Below are 14654 nucleotides of genomic sequence, written 5' to 3'. Positions count from 1 at the left end.
CTGCTACTAGTTATGTTTCTACTAGTTCTGTTTCTACTGCTACTAGCTCTGTTTCTACTGCTACTAGTTATGTTTCTGTTTCTGCTGCTACTAGTTATGTTTCTACTAGTTCTGTTTCTGCTGCTGCTAGTTCTGTTTCTGTTTCTACTGCTGCTAGTTCTGTTTCTGCTGCTACTAGTTCTGTTTCTGGTTCTACTGCTGCTAGTTCTGTTTCTGCTGCTGCTAGTTCTGTTTCTGTTTCTACTGCTGCTAGTTCTGTTTCTACGGCTGATAGTTCTGTTTCTGCTGCTGATAGTTCTGTTTCTGTTTCTACTGCTGCTAGTTCTGTTTCTACTGCTGCTAGTTCTGTTTCTGCTTCTACTGCTACTAGTTCTGTTTCTACTGCTGCTAGCTCTGTTTCTGTTTCTACTGCTGCTAGTTCTGTTTCTGTTTCTACTGCTACTAGTTCTGTTTCTGTTTCTACTGCTGATAGTTCTGTTTCTGTTTCTACTGCTACTAGTTCTGTTTATGTTTCTACTGCTGCTAGTTCTGTTTCTGCTGCTACGAGTTCTGTTTATGTTTCTACTGCTGCTAGTTCTGTTTCTGCTGCTGCTAGTTCTGTTTCTACTGCTACTAGTTCTGTTTCTGTTTCTACTGCTACTAGTTCTGTTTCTGTTTCTACGAGTTCTGTTTCTGTTTCTACTGCTATGAGTTCTGTTTCTACTGCTACTAGTTCTGTTTCTACTGCTACTAGTTCTGTTTCTGTTTCTACAGCTACTAGTTCTGTTTCTACTGCTACTAGTTCTGTTTCTGTTGCTACTGCTGATAGTTCTGTTTCTGTTTCTACTGCTACTAGTTCTGTTTCTACAGCTACGAGTTCTGTTTCTGTTTCTACTGCTACGAGTTCTGTTCCTGTTTCTACTGCTACGAGTTCTGTTTCTACTGCTACGAGTTCTGTTGCTACTGCTGCTATAGTTCTGTTTCTACGAGTTCTGTTTCTGTTTCTACTGCTACGAGTTCTGTTTCTACTGCTACGAGTTCTGTTGCTACTGCTGATAGTTCTGTTTCTACAGCTACGAGTTCTGTTTCTGTTTCTACGAGTTCTGTTTCTACTGCTACTAGTTCTGTTTCTACTGCTACGAGTTCTGTTGCTACTGCTGATAGTTCTGTTTCTGTTTCTACTGCTACTAGTTCTGTTGCTACTGCTGATAGTTCTGTTTCTACGAGTTCTGTTTCTGTTTCTACTGCTACGAGTTCTGTTTCTACTGCTACGAGTTCTGTTGCTACTGCTGATAGTTCTGTTTTTACTGCTATGAGTTCTGTTTCTACTGCTACGAGTTCTGTTGCTACTGCTGATAGTTCTGTTTCTACTGCTGCTAGTTCTGTTTCTGTTTCCACTGCTACTAGTTCTGTTTTTACTGCTACTAGTTATGTTGCTCCTGCTGATAGTTCTGTTTCTACTGCTGCTAGTTCTGTTTCTGTTTCCACTGCTACTAGTTCTGTTTCTGTTTCTACTGCTACTAGTTATGTTTCTACTAGTTCTGTTTCTACTGCTACTAGCTCTGTTTCTACTGCTACTAGTTATGTTTCTGTTTCTGCTGCTACTAGTTATGTTTCTACTAGTTCTGTTTCTGCTGCTGCTAGTTCTGTTTCTGTTTCTACTGCTGCTAGTTCTGTTTCTGTTTCTACTGCTGCTAGTTCTGTTTCTGCTGCTACTAGTTCTGTTTCTGGTTCTACTGCTGCTAGTTCTGTTTCTGCTGCTGCTAGTTCTGTTTCTGTTTCTACTGCTGCTAGTTCTGTTTCTGTTTCTACTGCTGATAGTTCTGTTTCTGCTGCTGATAGTTCTGTTTCTGTTTCTACTGCTGCTAGTTCTGTTTCTGTTTCTACTGCTGCTAGTTCTGTTTCTGCTTCTACTGCTACTAGTTCTGTTTCTACTGCTGCTAGCTCTGTTTCTGTTTCTACTGCTGCTAGTTCTGTTTCTGTTTCTACTGCTACTAGTTCTGTTTCTGTTTCTACTGCTGATAGTTCTGTTTCTGTTTCTACTGCTACTAGTTCTGTTTATGTTTCTACTGCTGCTAGTTCTGTTTCTGCTGCTACTAGTTCTGTTTATGTTTCTACTGCTGCTAGTTCTGTTTCTGCTGCTGCTAGTTCTGTTTCTACTGCTACTAGTTCTGTTTCTGTTTCTGCTGCTACTAGTTCTGTTTCTGTTTCTACTGCTGCTAGTTCTGTTTCTGTTTCTACTGCTACGAGTTCTGTTTCTACTGCTACTAGTTCTGTTTCTACTGCTACTAGTTCTGTTTCTGTTTCTACAGCTACTAGTTCTGTTTCTACTGCTACTAGTTCTGTTTCTGTTGCTACTGCTGATAGTTCTGTTTCTGTTTCTACTGCTACTAGTTCTGTTTCTGTTTCTACTGCTACTAGTTCTGTTTCTACAGCTACGAGTTCTGTTTCTGTTTCTACTGCTACGAGTTCTGTTCCTGTTTCTACTGCTACGAGTTCTGTTTCTACTGCTACGAGTTTTGTTGCTACTGCTGCTATAGTTCTGTTTCTACGAGTTCTGTTTCTGTTTCTACGAGTTCTGTTTCTACTGCTACGAGTTCTGTTGCTACTGCTGATAGTTCTGTTTCTACAGCTACGAGTTCTGTTTCTGTTTCTACGAGTTCTGTTTCTACTGCTACTAGTTCTGTTTCTACTGCTACGAGTTCTGTTTCTACTGCTACGAGTTCTGTTTCTACTGCTACGAGTTCTGTTTCTACGAGTTCTGTTTCTGTTTCTACTGCTACTAGTTCTGTTGCTACTGCTGATAGTTCTGTTTCTACGAGTTCTGTTTCTGTTTCTACTGCTACGAGTTCTGTTTCTACTGCTACGAGTTCTGTTGCTACTGCTGATAGTTCTGTTTTTACTGCTACGAGTTCTGTTTCTACTGCTACGAGTTCTGTTTCTACTGCTACGAGTTCTGTTGCTACTGCTGCTAGTTCTGTTTCTGTTTCCACTGCTACTAGTTCTGTTTTTACTGCTACTAGTTATGTTGCTCCTGCTGATAGTTCTGTTTCTACTGCTGCTAGTTCTGTTTCTGTTTCCACTGCTACTAGTTCTGTTTCTGTTTCTACTGCTGCTAGTTCTGTTTCTGTTTCTACTGCTACTAGTTCTGTTTCTACTGCTGCTAGTTCTGTTTCTGTTTCTACTGCTACTAGATCTGATTCTACTGCCGATAGTTCTGTTTCTACTAGTTCTGTTTCTACTGCCGATAGTTCTGTTTCTACTTCCACTACTGCTGCTAGTTCTGCTGCTACTGCTGTGGCCTGGGCAGTTCTCGCTCTACCTGGCCTAGTTATTCAACAGCTATCCCCTCTCCTCACAAGAACACTAATCACAGCCCTGCCCGACACTTAATCAGTTCAAGACTAATGGGAATTCACCCCTCTGCTCCGTAATATGTTCAGGGGACAGACAGACAGCAGTCCTCCTGTAAGTCAGTGCTCAGCAGTAGTCAGCGTTTCCCAGCTCCGGTTCTCCAGTAACACCACCAGCACACATTTTGTTGTAGCCCGGGACAAACATATCTCATTCAACTCATTTAGGGCCTGATGATTAGTTGAATGAGGTGTGCTTGTCCAGGGCTACAATAAAAATGAGGACTGGAGTTGGGAAACCCTGCGTTAGATGCTGTACTGATTACTTTCACAGCCATGGATGACTTAATGACCACCATGGCTTGGTTTGTTGTGGTGATCAGATGAGAGAAGAATACCTTTGTCTCTATGGCAACCTGCGGTACAGTGCTGCTGTACACATTGGGGCATTGCCATTCAGCGCACCTGACGTCTTGGCATGTTATAGTAGGAGAGGCAGCAGTAATACCTGCATGAAGCAGGGCAATGCAAATCCCATTCATCTCTAACTATAGCAGAGTTCTGGGAATTAGCATTCAGTCAGTGTAGCTTTACATCCCATTCATCTCTAACTATAGCAGAGTTCTGGGAATTAGCATTCAGTCAGTGTAGCTTTAAATCACATTCATCTCTAACTATAGCAGAGTTCTGGGAATTAGCATTCAGTCAGTGTAGCTTTACATCACATTCATCTCTAACTATAGCAGAGTTCTGGGAATTAGCATTCAGTCAGTGTAGCTTTAAATCCCATTCATCTCTAACTATAGCAGAGTTCTGGGAATTAGCATTCAGTCAGTGTAGCTTTAAATCCCATTCATCTCTAACTATAGCAGAGTTCTGGGAATTAGCATTCAGTCAGTGTAGCTTTAAATCCCATTCACCTCTAACTATAGCAGAGTTCTGGGAATTAGCATTCAGTCAGTGTAGCTTTAAATCCCATTCATCTCTAACTATAGCAGAGTTCTGGGAATTAGCATTCAGTCAGTGTAGCTTTAAATTCCATTCATCTCTAACTATAGCAGAGTTCTGGGAATTAGCATTCAGTCAGTGTAGCTTTAAATCACATTCATATTCATCACACATCCAAACACAGCCATCATCAACAGAAAGACCTCTAAAAAACACTGAGATCAACACAGCCATCATCAACAGAAAGACCTCTAAAAACACTGAGATCAACACAGCCATCATCAACAGAAAGACCTCTAAAAACACTGAGATCAACACTGGTTAAACCTAGCTCTACCTAGACGCACCTAGTGTGCATAACATATCTGCTGTGTGTACACAGTACATACTTGGGAGTGGAGGGTGTTGAGCGTAAACACAGGCGCCCCGGGCCCAGCATAGGGGGATGCAGCCACTCCTCTCCATGATGGTCGCAGCAGCACCTGTCTTTCTATCCCACCACCAGACCCTGCGGCCTGAACCAGCCCCAGGCTCCCTGACCCTGTCCCCTTCCACAACCGCATAGAGGCCAGGACAGGCTGCTGCTTCTTCCTCTGCCCCGGAGGACCCCGGGACATCCCCTACCGCTGCCCCCCTCTGACCCGTTCACACAGCCCTGCCTCAGGGGAGAGAACTGTGGGGTGAGGAGGAGTTTTTATCCTAACATCCACCTTGCCTGACAGACAGGCTGTTTCCGGGTCAGAGGTGTTTGGTGTCACTCCGAGAGGGAGTGAGAGAGACAGAGAGAGAGAGACAGAGAAAGAGACAGAGAGAGAGAGACAGAAGATCAATATGGGACAGGGCTGTGTTGTCTGCTCCTTATCTTCCGATTCCTCTTCAGATCCCCTCAGCGTTGGCTTCCAGCCTCTAAATAAATCCCTCTGCGTGCCTCTGCACAGCCTTGTAAATGAATCAAGCCCGGGAGGCAGCGGACTTGGAGAACAGTGTAGTAGAAGACACAGAGGAGACAAAAAACAAAACAATCCTTCAGTTAGTTCAGCACTACAACCGCCTGTCTACTCCGATGTGACAGCCTTGTAATCCAGGACAAGCTGCCGCTACTGCTGCTGTGAAACCCTGCTGCCGAGTCGGCTGTGTCAGGAGGGTGTGAGCTGGCTTTGTGTGTGACTCAGAGAGAGAGAGAGAGAGAGAGAGAGTGAGGGAGGCGGGAGGCGGGAGGCAGGGTGGGAGGAAGGGAGGGGAGAGAGAAGGAGGGCAAGAGACTAGTAGAGAGCTCAACCTCCTTTAGGGAACTACACTCAGCTCTTCTACTGTTTACAAAACGGACAGCGGATCTTCAGCCACGGTTGGAGAGAGAGAGAGAGAGAGAGAGAGCTGCAAATCAAGTACATCCAGGGTCATGACTAGCGCTCAGTTCATTAGCAAACAATATCTCTTCTTCCTCCTCCTCTTTCTCCTCCTTACAACAAGGTCTTCCCCTATGCCTCTGACTATCAGCCAAAACATGTCCCTCCCTCTCTCATTTCCTCCCTTCTTCCTCCTTCTCTTTCTCCTCCTTACAACAAGGTCTGCCCCTATGCCTCTGACTATCAGCCAAAACATGTCCCTCCCTCTCTCATTTCCTCCCTTCTTCCTCCTCCTCTTTCTCCTCCTTACAACAAGGTCTGCCCCTATGCCTCTGACTATCAGCCAAAACATGTCCCTCCCTCTCTCATTTCCTCCCTTCTTCCTCCTCCTCTTTCTCCTCCTTACAACAAGGTCTGCCCCAATGCCTCTGACTATCAGCCAAAACATGTCCCTCCCTCTCTCAGTTCTTCCCTTCTTCCTCCTCCTCTTTCTCCTCCTTACAACAAGGTCTGCCCCAATGCCTCTGACTATCAGCCAAAACATGTCCCTCCCTCTCTCAGTTCTTCCCTTCTTCCTCTTCTCCTCTCTCCTGTATGCTTTCCATTTGCAGCATTCCATTTTCCTCCAAGGTGTAGACAGGTGAGGAATATTGATGACGTTACATAAGATGTTTTAAGTGATATGAAAAGTAACTGCAATGCTATCACCATCCTAGTGAATGTCTGGGATCAGATACTGGATCTATGGTGTGATGAGGTAACAGCTATCTCCCTGTCTTAGTGGTGATGGAGCTTTTTGATTCCACCAATCACACAACAGAACAGAGATTCTATGGAATAACGTCATAATGCATGAATTAGGCCTAGGCTATTACATACACAAGCAGTTCTAAACCTGCTGCAAAACACAATGGTATCATCAAGCTTTGATTATTTAAATCAGCCGGGGGGGGGTCAAACTCATTCCATGGAGGGCCTAGCGTCTCCTAGACAACCAGGTGAATAGAGTTCCTTACTAATCAGTGACCTTCCTTAATTCATCAATCATGTACAACGGAGGAGCAAAAACCCTCTGACACTTGGGGAATGAGTTTGACAGATGATTGACCCAGAAAAACGATACTTTGATGTGTTTAGTCACTCCATTCAATTGAAGCTCTGCAAACAGACAGACAACCTGGCTTGTACCCACTGACTTACCTCAACAGCTCTACAGGATGGTGCTGTTCTATAGTTATCATAAATCAAGCACAGCCTCAACATACATTATTCACCATAGAGAGAGGAGAGGGATCTGGTTGTCATTGGGTTTTTCACAGTATAGGCCTTCTGTCTATAGTACATCCTTTCAAAGAGGACTATTTTCCACATGCACACAGTATAAATTGAATATGCATTATCAATTCCTCTCAAGGGGTGCTACATCAATTCCTCATTTTCAGCGAGCGCATTAACACACTTTAAGGCTTCATCCAAAAAGGCACCCTAGTCCCTTTATAGTACACTACTTTAGATCAGGGCCCATAGGGCTCTGGTCAAAAGTAGTGCACTATGTAGGGAATTTGGGACAGTGTGAGACCAACTAAATGTTTTAATTACTGCAATTACCATGACAAATATTCAAGATGTCTGTAAAACTAAAGAAGAAATAACAATATTAATTGTGGCTGTGAATCACCCCGACATGAAAACAACAAACCTAATCAAGGGACAAATCTCACTCTACTCATTACACACATCACACACAGGCAGTTCTATGGTCCCTTTAAACATTCAGAAGTGTGTGTGTGTGTGTGTGTGTGTGTGTGTGTGTGTGTGTGTGTGTGTGTGTGTGTGTGTGTGTGTGTGTGTGTGTGTGTGTGTGTGTGTGTGTGTGTGTGTGTGTGTGTGTGTGTGTGTTTTGCAACATGTTTTTCTGGGCCTGTAGCTGAAACAAAGAGAGAGAGTAGATTGCACCTGCCATGAACAGCTTTCATTATGTAACCTAGCAGTGATTTATCACAGTCAGATCTAGCCTAGCTCTCCACAAACTAAAGCCTTCCACTAAATCACACTAACCTCCAAGCAACACCAAGGTGCTGCAGCACTGCTTTCTTCAGGCGGAATACAGATGCTTCCTGCCTGTGTGTCTGTCTACCTCGAATCAGACACACAACCAGGGACACCATCCATTCACATAAGAGGCCAAAACAACATAACAAGGTGATACAAACCAAAGCAGAGAGAATAGGAGAAATCTGGGGATCTAAACCCTGGTAAGAGTGTTGGTATGTACTGTAGAAGGGGCTTAACTGATGCAGGATGCTTCATACTCTGTTTACTCCGCACCCCATTCAAGAGGACGTCAGTCTGTCAGATGATACCGGCTTTTGGTGCAGTTATCCAGTCTTGGCCAGGCCACGATTCTCCAATACTGCTGACTGACTATGGATCAACACAACCAATCAGCTGGATGTTATTTAACTGTACACAACCAACCACTTAGCCTGTCTGTCCTCACAGCCAGCTCCGTCCTAACCCTGTGAGTACAGAGAGAATTTAGAGATGTTTCCACTGATAGTCTGTCGCAATACACTCCCACAGGGGAACATGGCTGCCTCAGAGCCCTAGATATCAGGTTAGAAACCCCATTATGTCTAAAACAATGGGCTCCAGCTCCACACATACAGACAGTGCCTTCAGAATGTATTCATACCCCTTGACTTATTCAACATTTTGTTGTGTTACAGCCTGAATTCAACATGGATTCAATCGATTTCTTCTCACACATCTACACACAATACTACATAATGACAAAGTGAAAACCCTATTCACACCCTTGAGTCAATACATACTAGAATCACCTTTGGCAGTGATTACAGCTGTGAGTCTTCCTGGGTAATTCTCTAAGAGCTTTGCACACCTGGATTGTACAATATTTACACATTACATTATTGTTTTTAACATTCTTCAAGCTCTGTCAAGTTGGTTGTTGATCATCGCTGGACCAGGCTGGTCACAAGAAAGAGCCTTTGATTTGGGACATGTGAAAAGGTACTGAGGATGTGGATATATGCCTTTGTTGGAGATACATAAAGAAATAAATAATAACCCAATGGCACAACGAACTCACGAGGCTCTGAGCCAGAGCACACTGCTTAGACCCATGCACCACGGCAGTTCACAATTCTGTTGCAAGCAGGGAGAGTACTCAATGATACTGAATGAAAACAGCACATTTACCCTTTGAGTTGTTTCTGTTTTAACCCTGTAAACACGCAAAATTAACGCTGTAACCACGCGGAATTAACCCTGTAAACACGCAGAATGAATGGGTAAAAAATGTACCTTCCTCCAATTACGGCAATTCTGAAGTGAAACTATGAGAACAGGCTGTGCTAGCCAGCCATGTTGAGGTCTTTCCATTGATTTTCAAGCCAATTTAAGTCAAAACTGTAAGTCTGGTGAGAAATGAAATAGCTATCAAACTGGAAGAAATTTTCATTCCTTTGCAGAGATGTTTACTGCAACAAATAGTTATCTGATATTTTCCAATAGATCATTTTCTCCGGTACATGTTGTTCAAACAATGAAATATTGATGAAGAATCAGAGAGAAATGCTGATTGCAGGAGATGAAGAGAGCCCCATCATGCCTTTAGCTTCAGCCATGGGCCCCCTCCAGGATGCTAACAGAGTCACATAACTGTATGTACTGTATAGGGAACAACATGTGGAATAGCTGTATGTATTGTATAGGGAACAGCATGTGGAATACAATCTGGCTGCACTCATCTAGAGCAAGTCTAGGTGCAGTTTGTCCTTTTTCTATAAATACTACACACAGTCAACCAGCGCTTCACACGCAGCACTATTCACTGTAAATGACAGAATCTTTACTGCCAGGGCAAAATACACGTAGCACTATTCACTGTAAATGACAGAATCTTTACTGCCAGGGCAAAATACACGTAGCACTATTCACTGTAAATGACAGAATCTTTACTGCCAGGGCAAAATACATGTAGCACTATTCACTGTAAATGACAGAATCTTTACTGCCAGGGCAAAATACATGTAGCACTATTCTCTTTAAATGACAGAATCTTTACTGCCAGGGCAAAATACATGTAGCACTATTCACTGTAAATGACAGAATCTTTACTGCCAGGGCAAAATACACGTAGCACTATTCTCTTTAAATGACAGAATCTTTACTGCCAGGGCAAAATACATGTAGCACTATTCACTGTAAATGACAGAATCTTTACTGCCAGGGCAAAATACACGTAGCACTATTCACTGTAAATGACAGAATCTTTACTGCCAGGGCAAAATACACGTAGCACTATTCACTGTAAATGACAGAATCTTTACTGCCAGGGCAAAATACATGTAGCACTATTCTCTTTAAATGACAGAATCTTTACTGCCAGGGCAAAATACATGTAGCACTATTCACTGTAAATGACAGAATCTTTACTGCCAGGGCAAAATACACGTAGCACTATTCACTGTAAATGACAGAATCTTTACTGCCAGGGCAAAATACATGTAGCACTATTCACTGTAAATGACAGAATCTTTACTGCCAGGGCAAAATACATGTAGCACTATTCTCTTTAAATGACAGAATCTTTACTGCCAGGGCAAAATACATGTAGCACTATTCACTGTAAATGACAGAATCTTTACTGCCAGGGCAAAATACACGTAGCACTATTCACTTTAAATGACAGAATCTTTACTGCCAGGGCAAAATACACGTAGCACTATTCACTGTAAATGACAGAATCTTTACTGCCAGGGCAAAATACAAGTAGCACTATTCACTTTAAATGACAGAATCTTTACTGCCAGGGCAAAATACATGTAGCACTATTCACTTTAAATGACAGAATCTTTACTGCCTGGGCAAAATACACGTAGCACTATTCACTTTAAATGACAGAATCTTTACTGCCAGGGCAAAATACATGTAGCACTATTCACTTTAAATGACAGAATCTTTACTGCCAGGGCAAAATACATGTAGCACTATTCACTTTAAATGACAGAATCTTTACTGCCAGGGCAAAATACATGTAGCACTATTCACTTTAAATGACAGAATCTTTACTGCCAGGGCAAAATACAAGTAGCACTATTCACTTTAAATGACAGAATCTTTACTGCCAGGGCAAAATACATGTAGCACTATTCACTTTAAATGACAGAATCTTTACTGCCTGGGCAAAATACACGTAGCACTATTCACTTTAAATGACAGAATCTTTACTGCCAGGGCAAAATACATGTAGCACTATTCACTTTAAATGACAGAATCTTTACTGCCAGGGCAAAATACATGTAGCACTATTCACTTTAAATGACAGAATCTTTACTGCCAGGGCAAAATACACGTAGCACTATTCTCTTTAAATGACAGAATCTTTACTGCCAGGGCAAAATACACGTAGCACTATTCACTTTAAATGACAGAATCTTTACTGCCAGGGCACAATCCCCCGGTACATACCAGCGTAGTATGATGATATCCTGGAAATATCTGCAAGGGAAACAGAGAGAGAGAGAGAAGTATGTTAGGATGGCATTGAATGGCATTACTCAGGGTATTTACATGAGCTGACTGTGATCCTTGAAAGCTACGCACCACTGGAGGCTAGCCAGTAGCCAGCAGCACCTGTGCAGATACAGCCCCCTAGAGGTCATCTGTTCAGCACAGCCCAGAGGCTGTTAGACTGCACTGCCAAAGGCACTGGGGTCTTGGCCTGCTTGCACAGAACCTTTGCCGTTTCAGGTGATGTAACGGTGACTGTCATCATTATACATTGATGGTACTGGACATTTCTTAAAGGCTACCATGATGGTAGCAGGCTGGTGACTGTCAGGAATTGATTTGGAGAGATGGTGGTGAAAGTTGTAGAAAGGAAGAAACTAGGAGGATTAATCCTGGATGGAACACACCCAATCTTGACACAGGGAGGAGGATGTGCTTCTGATGACTTTACAATTGATTAGCCCTAATTGAATAAGCATTAAGCAGTCTAGGCTATTTTCTCCACACACAGCGTTTGGGATTCAGCACAGTGCTCCCTGTCTGCCTGCCTGCCTGCAGTCAGTCACCACCTAACTTTGTCCTCCAGTGGAGATCACGCCTACGTCCCAAATGAGAACATATTCCCTACATAGTGCACTACTTCTCACCATAGCCCAATGGGCCCAAGACAAAAGTAGAGCACTAAAAAGGGGAATAGGGTGGCCTTTGGCACTCAGATGACATCCTCCTGCGGTCATTAAAGTCCGAGGCACGTTCAGACGGACAGCAGATGATGGCAGGACTTTGATAAGACCCTCTAGATACCACATCAGTATTTCCCTGGCTTCTTAGGGTGGCGATGTTGAAAAGCTGGCTACATTATTACACACATTATTAGATAGACAGCACAGGAGGTTGGTGACACCTTAATTGGGGAGGACAGGCTCATGGTAATGGCTGGAGAGGAGAGGAATGAGTGGGATGGCATCAAATACATCAAACACATGGTTTCCATGTGTTTGATGCCATTCCATTTGCTCCGTTCTGGCCATTATTATGAGCCGTCCTCCCATCAGCAGTCTCCACTGACCGACAGGCAGACAGAGAGAAAGACAGAGGTCCTGCTATCAGTGAGGAGCCAGGAGCAGCTAAGCTCATCAGTTAATCCTAATGCTCATTATTCCTGACTAAAGCTGTCTCAGCAGAAAACACAGCAGAGGAGATGATAGAGAGATGATCTGAGAGAACAGCAGTGAATGAATAAGAGATTCATGATGTAAGACTTTAGATGGAAATAAGTCAATTCGGGGGTTTAAAAAAAGGCAACAAACATTTTTAATGTTAAGCGCCAGGGCTTCAAATGACATGGCCGTAGTCATGACCTAGGAAACTAAGCCAGAAACTGAGAGAAGTTAGCAATTCTGTGGTACAGTGATTGTATATTCCTCCTCACTGATCAAAATAAATGGTTCTATCAATTCCTCTTGTAATATTGATGTGACTATGAAATGCCACTGTTTTGTTTGCACTAGAGAATGAATGGTCAATAAAAGTTTAGACGTGTTCATATGAATATGACGGCGGCTAGTCAACAGAGGCTACGTCCCAAATGACACCCTATTCCCTACATAGTGCACTACTTTTGTGCCCTGGTTAAAAGTAGCGCTGGGGAGAAGAAAAACATTGATATAATGACATATCGGGATATTATTTTTGACACTATGTCATATCATTTTCACAATATCGTAATATTTATTCTTGCGCTGGATGCACCAAAATCCAGTATTTTTCCTTCATTGCATTTAAAAAAAAAACTTTATTTAACTAGGCAAGTCAGTTAAGAACAAATTCTTATTTACATTTTTTTTTTTACATTTTTAGTAGACACTCTTATCCAGAGCAACTTACAGTAGAGTGCATACATTTTTTTATTACATATTTTTACATACTGCGACAAGGATATCCCTACCGGCCAAACCCTCCCTAACCCGGACGACGCTATGCCAATTGTGCGTCGCCCCACGGACCTCCCGGTTGCGGCCGGCTGTGACAGAGCCTGGGCGCGAACCCAGCCCAGCCTGGGCGCGAACCCAGAGACTCTGGTGGCGCAGCTAGCACCGCGATGCAGTGCCCTAGACCACTGCGCCACCAGGGAGGTTCAATGACAGCCTACCAGGGAACAGTGGGTTAACAGCCTTGTTCAGGGGAAGAACGACAGATTTTTTACCTTGTCAGCTCGGGGATTCAATCCAGCAACCTTTCATAGCTTGTTCTCAATCTTATTTTTAAATAGGAAACCAATCGGCTTTCAGCAGTTTTATTTCCTTGTTTTGTCATGGCTCTATCTGGTCCCACTGTAACAGACGTATGGTTAGCTTATACACTAACATCCCATCACACTGGAGGCTTGCAGGCGCTGCAACATTTCCTCAAGCAGACAGACTCTACCCGTGTTCCATCCAATAATTGCATTTTACTGACCTGGATAATCCAATAACTACTTTGTCTTTGAGTCAGACAAATTCATGGTGTAGCCATGGGCTGCCCCTTTTCCCTCAACTATGCAAACCTGTATGTGGGACAATTTGAGGAAGCACACCTTTACAAAACAGAGACACACCCCCTACTTTCTAAAATCCTCCCATGGAAGAGATACATAGATGATGTCTTTGTGCTCTGGGAAGGAAGTCAGCTGGAACGAAATGAATTCCAAACTTTACTAAATGAGAGCTCTGAATACCTCAAATTCACCATGCAGACTGATGAGAGAGAAATACACTACCTGGACTTATGGATCATCAAAGAGAATGATGCATTACACACAAAGCCCACAGACCACAATACCTTGCTATGTGCAGATAATATGCATGCTCTTCCCCTCCAGAATGGTCTATAGCCAGTTATGCAGAGTTAAACCAATCTGTGGCCACCAGACAGATTTTGACAGCAATGCTAAAAAAAAAAGACAGAAATTCAAAATGCGAGGCTACAAGGACAAAACTCTTGATGAAAACAATGATGAAAATCTCTCCAAAACCAAGAGAGGTTATTTTAGGTGGTTGTAGAATTTAATGGCTCCTTTCTGGATTTTGATAATTGGCGGGTATCGGCCTAATTCTGCTTTGCATGCATTATTTAGTGTTTTACGTTGTACACGGATATTTTTGCAGAATTCTATATGCAGAGTCTCAATTTGGTGTTTGTCCCATTTTGTAAATTCTTGGTTGATGAGCGGACCCCAGACCTCACAACCATAAAGGGCAATGGGTTCTATAACTGATTCAAGTATTTTTAGCCAGATCCTAATTGGTATGTCGAATGTTATGTTCCTTTTGATGGCATAGAATGCCCTTCTTGCCTTGTCTCTCAGATCGTTCACAGCTTTGTGGAAGTTCCCTGTGGCGCTGATGTTCAGGCCGAGGGATGTATAGTTGTGTGGAAGTTCCCTGTGGTGCTGATGTTCAGGCCGAGGGATGTATAGTTGTGTGGAAGTTCCCTGTGGTGCTGATGT

The 14654-nt window shown here is 43.0% G+C and overlaps 1 protein-coding gene across 10 annotated transcripts in view; it reads right to left on the bottom strand.

Annotated features, from left to right (window-relative positions):
- The window catches only part of LOC129837645 (focal adhesion kinase 1-like), a 204368-nt gene that overhangs the window by 178828 nt on the left and 10886 nt on the right, over window positions 1–14654 (bottom strand). For 4 of the 10 annotated variants that reach the window (XM_055903966.1, XM_055903967.1, XM_055903968.1 and 1 more), the window contains exon 1: window positions 4670–5454. In XM_055903966.1, coding sequence (XP_055759941.1) covers window positions 4670–4745 — 76 coding nt within the window. In that variant the 5' untranslated portion in view covers window positions 4746–5454. Of the gene's footprint in view, window positions 1–4669; window positions 5457–11122; window positions 11153–14654 lie in introns of those variants that run through there. The other 6 variants (XM_055903970.1, XM_055903962.1, XM_055903960.1 and 3 more) reach the window with 3 other exon arrangements.

The sequence above is a fragment of the Salvelinus fontinalis genome, chromosome 38, assembly GCF_029448725.1.
Source record: "Salvelinus fontinalis isolate EN_2023a chromosome 38, ASM2944872v1, whole genome shotgun sequence".
Classification (NCBI taxonomy): Eukaryota; Metazoa; Chordata; class Actinopteri; order Salmoniformes; family Salmonidae; genus Salvelinus; species Salvelinus fontinalis.
This window is presented reverse-complemented; position numbering and strand designations above follow the sequence as displayed.